The 6436-nt window shown below is 44.2% G+C and overlaps 1 protein-coding gene across 1 annotated transcript; it reads left to right on the forward strand.

Annotated features, from left to right (window-relative positions):
- The first annotated feature begins 1472 nt into the window (after positions 1–1472).
- Positions 1473–2891, forward strand: cldn5b (claudin 5b). Its single transcript, XM_020082259.2, has one exon. The coding sequence runs from the start codon at positions 1739–1741 to the stop codon at positions 2384–2386; it is 648 nt and encodes a 215-aa protein (XP_019937818.1). The 5' UTR covers positions 1473–1738; the 3' UTR covers positions 2387–2891.
- Positions 2892–6436: the final 3545 nt, after the last annotated feature.

Genomic DNA, 6436 nt, shown 5'->3' on the forward strand with positions numbered 1-6436 from the left:
AGCCCAGCATGCTTTGCTTCTGGCACCTCGGCGTCTCTCATCACTCTGTTGACTCTGCATTATGCATAGGATGTGTATGTTAGGTCGACTGCAGCCATACATCTGTGTGTGAGTCCACTTAAATCGCAAAAACAAAAGGGGAGCTGAGGGCACTTTCCATCAACACAGTCAGAGCACAATGGAGCATTTCAACATGGTCGCCCTGTCCTCCACACACAGTGCATCCTGTGTGCCCCTCTCTGTCTCTCACATGCCAAAGAATTGGGTCAGAAATATCAGAAATTGACGCTTGTGTGGTCTCAGGGTTGAAGGATCAGTGGCTCCGTTTCATGAGGATTGTCTTAACTCTAAATGTAGAACAATCTTCAACTAACGCGTTGAGTGAAGTTTCCAAAAAAGTGAAGGGATGACTGCATGGCTTTAAACTGATCTCTGAACTGATCCATCCAGTTGCATTTTGGGAGAAACTAATAATATAAATAATCATAGTAATTACAACAGTGTGAAGAATAAGAATAATTATTATGATTATTAAACATAAAATACAATTTAAATTTAAAATTTTGAGTTGGACAGTTGAGATAAATGTGTTAAAGGTTCAGTGTGTAGAATTTAGTGACAGAGGTGAAGTGTCATATTACAGCTGAATACTCCTCATCTCACCCTCCACTTCTCAACATGAGGGAGAACCTGTGGTGAACTTCAGTTGTCATGGAAACTCAAAAGGTTTTAGTTTGTCCAGTTAGGACGACAGCAAAAAACATGGCGGCCTCCACAGAGAGGACCCCCCTCCATGTAAATATAAAGTATTTAAATGGTTTTCTATGGTAAAGAAAACAACAATTCATACAATTTAGATGAAACACACAAGTGAAAACATCACTAGGATTATTTTATATTCAATTTCTGCCAAAAATCATTCACCTAAATCTTACACACTGGACCTTTAAAGCTGCATTCACTGTTTGGAGAAACAAGCTGTAAACAAATACAACATAACTTTGACTTATTAACTAAATAAAGTTGAAGTGTAATCAGTCTGATATTTCCACATCCAGCAGTTAGAGTAATATGACGTTTCCTCTGGAGTGATGTCCCTGAATTCCCTCTTTTATCTGTGTTTGGCTTCCACATCCAGACGGAAACATCTGGCTCTTTAGCTGCTATATAGAAGCTGCACTTCACTGCTCCAAGGATGTGCTTTGGGAGGATATGCCCATATCTTTCCCAACATATTGATTCTTTGCATTGTCCTTCAAGGTGTCTGTAAAGTGGTATTTTAAGCAGTATGGTTTATTATTATAAACCCGAATAATAACTTGGAAATCCTGATAAACTCCACATTTCTGCTTCCATTTCAGCTGCGTTGCTTTCCGCCCCTCCCGCACACTGAATCACAGGAAGACCCCACACATCTGCTGCTCCAACGGTAAAACAAATACTCTCACACAAACCAGTGCGTTCGCGTGCGTGTGCGCGCGTGCAGCACGTGGAGCCCCCATTGGCTGAGACACAGACGCTGTTGCTGCTGATTGGCCCAAAGTTTGTGAGCGGTGTTTTGCTGGAGGTGCAGCAGCGGCAGTCTGTTGGTCCCATAAATGAAAAGGTCCAGAGTCTGCGCGCAAAGCCAGCGACCAGAGGCACCAAGACCAGCCAGCTGAGAGGAGAGACCTCCGACACGACCCCGTAACCTCGCCTCTCTCAGCAGGAGTGTCAGGGAGTTGTTAAAGGCACAGCCATGCTTGCTGCGTGCTTGGAGTTCCTCGGCCTGGCGCTGTGCCTCACGGGCTCCCTGCTGGTGATGGTCGCCTGCGGGCTGCCGATGTGGAAGGTGACCGCTTTCATCGACTCCAACATCGTGGTGGCACAGACCATCTGGGACGGCCTGTGGATGTCCTGCGTGGTCCAGAGCACCGGGCAGATGCAATGCAAAGTCCACGACTCGGTGCTGGCCCTGACGCAGGACCTGCAGACGGCGCGGGCCCTGACCATCGTCTCCGCCGTGCTGGGGGTCGTCGCCCTCACGGTGACCGTGGCCGGGGCGCAGTGCACCAACTGCATCAAGGAAGAGACGGTGAAGGCGAAAGTGGTGAACGTCGGCGGGGTCCTGTACATCATCAGCGGCCTGTTCGTGCTGGTGCCTCTCTGCTGGATGGCCAACAACATCATAGTGGACTTCCACAACCCGCAGGTGCCTCCGTCCAAGAAGCGGGAGATCGGGGCGGCGATCTACATCGGCTGGGCGGCCACCGCGCTGCTGCTGCTCGGCGGGACCCTGCTGTGCTGCTCCTTCTCTCAGGTGGTGAGGGGCGCGTATCCCATCAAATACGCCCCCACCAAGACCATCACAGTCAATGGCGACTTTGACAAGAAGCATTATGTGTAAAGTCAGAGTTTTTCATTGGGGGACACTTTGTTTTAGGGCTGAGCCGAGAGATTTCTGCTGTTAAAGTCTGAAGTGATGTGCAGGGTCACACTGAGGTGACCCCGAAGACATTAGAGCACATTGTGACTGTAACTCTTTTACCATGCATGAACTGAATGTCATTTCTTTGGGCTTTTTTCATGCAGCAGAAGTCTATTTATGCTCCTAATGGCTTCTATACTGTTTTGATGCTACAAGTGTTGTAATCAGGTCATGGTGCAGGTTGGGTCGAGGGTCGAGCCTCAGCTGAATATCTGCACAGCTTCACTGTTACTCCTCTGGACTGGTTTTGCTCAGTTCCCACAGTGAACGTGCAGCAGACAGTGGAGCCCGTCAGACCAATGTGCACTCATGTCGTGATCGAAGGAGAACATTTGCATTTGAATACATGTACAGTGTTTTGAACTTCATGTCTTTTTTCAAGTCTTTCAATAGACACATTTTATAATAAAAACATTTAACTGTCTTTCCTTGTTATTCATTATCAGATGTAGGCCGGTGTGTTTTTTTAAAATTTTAAAGATAGAAGTGATTTATGCAGTCATAATTTGCATTAACTTAACCCCCCTCCCCCTCTTGTGGTGAGGGCCCACAAAAAGCCTGGGATTAAAAGTCTTTGGAGTAATTTTGAAATTTGATATTTTTAGCATCATAAGACACTATTTTGACAGATTATGTCTTTTATCAAAAAAAAAAGATATTAGAGCCAAACATCAGGAGATTAACAGATAACATTTAGGTTATTTATATTATTCTGTGTTGCAACCGATTGGGTTTGAACTTTTTGGTAATTAATTAACTTCTAGTCTGACACTTGAAATTATAAGAATAAGAAGTCCTTTATTAGTCCCACAATGGGGAAATTTGCAATGTTACAGCAGCAAGAAGATATCAAATAAGTAGCATGCAGTACTTGGGTGAAGGAATATAAAGAAGTCTATAGAAACATAGAAACAATATAAATGTAATTAAACTGGTATATACAGTGTAGAGAAATAGATAATGTGTCAGAATATGTACAGTAAATGGATTGCACATTAACCACTTATATTGCACAGACAAATGAATAGTACAGTGAATATTGCACAGTTGAGAAGTGTTAAAGTGACAGTCCATAGTGGTGGTGCATGTAGTTTTACTGGGAGCAGAGCTGGTTGGACAGTCTTACTGCTGCAGGAAGGAACGACCTGCGACACCTATCCTCAGACACTAAGGGTGAATCAGTCTGGTGCTAAAGGAGTGCTGTGAAGGTGTCCTGCAGGGGGTTGGACTGGTTGTCCATGACAGAAGACATTTTCACCATCATCCTCCTCTGTCCCAACACCTCCACTGGGTCAAGTGGGTATCCCAGGACCGAGCTGGCCCTCCTAATCAGTCTGTCCAGTCTCTTCCTTCCAGTAGTTGAAATGCTGCAGCCCCAGCAGACCACTCCAAAGAAGATGGCAGATGCCACCACAGAGTCATAAAAAGTCTTTAGGAGCGCCCCCTGCACTCCAAAAGACCTCAGTCGCACTGGCATGATCAGTCCAATCCAGTTTATTGTTCAGGTGAACACCCAGGTACTTGTTAGAAGTCACTTACCCTATGTCCATTCCCTGGATGTTCACCGGTATCGGGGGGGGGGGAATGTCTGCACCTGTGGAAATCCACCACCAGTTCCTTGGTTTTCCCCGCATTGATCTGGATGCAGTTCTGCTGCTCCCAGGCTTCTCCAGATGAGAAAGAACTCTGTGTTGTAGGTAGATAACGGCGTCATTCACCCTGATGCCAGAAGGATAGGCCAACTGCAGCGGGTCCATCGATGGTCTCACCAGGGGATTCCATCTAAATACACCAGGGATATGATTACATCTAAAGGGATAGTTGACCCATATGTGAAAATTCACTCATTACCTACTCACCACTATGGAGGTAGTTTGAGTCCACACAACACTTTTGGAGTTTCAGGGCTAAACAGTGTTGCAGCCAAATCAAATACAAGTAAAAGGGGGATCACTTACTGCGACCCCTAACCTCTGACATTTAAAATTTGACTCAAACGAGTTCATTCACTATGATTTCAGCCTAAATGTCTGCTGTGATCCACCACAGACAGAAATAATGTTATTAGGTTTGTGAAAAAAACTTTATTCCATCCATTACAGATGATATTTAGCATGTGTTATTAATTGTGGAGGTGCATCAGTGGACATATTTCAAGGGAAAGGGGAAAATTAAGGCTGGAGATGCTTATTATTATTCTAAACATTCAATCATACAAGATACAAATTTAAAATTTTGAGTTAGGACAGTTGAAATAAATGTCTTACAGCTGCATTCACTGTTTGTGGAAACAAGCTGTAAACACAACATATCTTTGATGAATCAACTTATAAAAATAGGTTTAAAAGAGTTTCTTTCAGTTCGAGCAACATAACTATTTGTGTGAGCGATGTTTGTGTATTCCCTCTCTTTCATCTCTGTGTTTGGTCTCCACCACCTCCCGGGGGAAACATCTGGCTCTTTAGCTGCTAAAAGCTCCCCTCCACTGGTCCAAGGATGTGGTTTGGCAGGATATGCCAATATCTTCTCCTAACGCTAAATAGTGATTCTATGTGAAGCTCAGGTTTTAGTGCCACTACAAAAAACGAATAATATGAATTCAATATGATGCTCACATCTGTTTCACTTTAGTGTGTGTGTATACCTCTGTGTACTTGTTTGTGTGTCAAATGAAGGAAACAAACAATAGTCAGAAAATGACGTCAAAATAATCAAGTCCCTGGCTCGCACACCCTGACAGAGCGGTAAATGACCTGTGCAGGAGCACTTGAGCCTGGTTTGAACAATGCACCCAGCAGACAATCACCAGGATCAGCACAATCAGCAGGGTGCAACTCCAGCGTCAGGAAGCTTGGCCTGGATCTGGGCCACAGCCGAGCAATCACTGCCCTCACATGGATAAACAAAAAGAAGAGCGTGCACGTGCACATAGACACGAACATGCTAACAACACAGTAGAGTGCACTGGGGGCGTGGGGGGGGGGCAGAGAATGCAAATTCACATTAAGGGAATTCCAATGGTTAGAGGAAAACCAGGCTGAAAGTGAAAAGTCTGGTTTGAATGAGCTGAACCTGGATTAAACCATCGTTACTACTTGCCCAACCCTAACCATTACCCTAACTTTGAACTTAACCTTAACATGTCGTCACCTTAAAATGTAATGATTTGAGGAATTAAACTCATCCAGTGTTTAGGACGTCTGATCAGACGGAGAAGAGTGTCTTCTCGAGGCTGACGGATGGAGAGCAAGGTGGAGGCAGAAAGTGAATCCACCCTGGGATGGAGAGTAAACCAGTGAGTGAACCAGTCTTTCCTGACCTGGCACAAGTCTGTTAGAGATATTGTACATTATTTGCTTTTTGGGGGGAAAGTATGACATCACATCACTATTTACAGTAATTTTTTGTTATTATTAGTTTTGTGTTATTTGATCAAATAAACATGGACTTGACATACATTGAGGTTTGGTGGTGAAATAAGAGTGATGTAGCGAGAGAAAACATTTTCTGCCAGAATAGGGCAGCGATGCACATATTATTCCTAAATTACTCACTGCTGCAGGGTTCCTACCGGTTCGGCAATTGGTCGCGTCATGTGCAGGACTCAATTTTGCCCTAGGACACGTGTGGGTGTCTAAACTGGAACGGAGACGATTGGATTCAAACTTGTGCTACCAGCCAGCTGACATTATAGTTTAAGACATCAAGTAAGTCAAAAGATCTGGTGTTTGCATTGAGGAATTGATGCAGGCTATCAAGGTAAGGAGCCAATAAATAGTATTTCCTGGATGTTTGGTCATTTTAATCATATTTTCCAGTTTGCGTGAAAACACAGCTGTTGTGCCAACTGTGAGAAGTAGATAAAATGTTAAGTAGATAAACGGGAGAATGAAATACTCAAGTCACTCCTCAGCTTCTATCACATTTGCTATTGCACTGTAATACAATCTATCAGTGGCATCTACCAAG

Source organism: Paralichthys olivaceus, chromosome 18, assembly GCF_024713975.1.
Source record: "Paralichthys olivaceus isolate ysfri-2021 chromosome 18, ASM2471397v2, whole genome shotgun sequence".
In the NCBI taxonomy this organism is placed as follows: Eukaryota; Metazoa; Chordata; class Actinopteri; order Pleuronectiformes; family Paralichthyidae; genus Paralichthys; species Paralichthys olivaceus.

Bases quoted from the DNA above. Each gene is read 5' to 3' on its own strand.
- cldn5b (XM_020082259.2), top strand. From the start codon at position 1,739: ATGCTTGCTGCGTGCTTGGAGTTCCTCGGCCTGGCGCTGTGCCTCACG.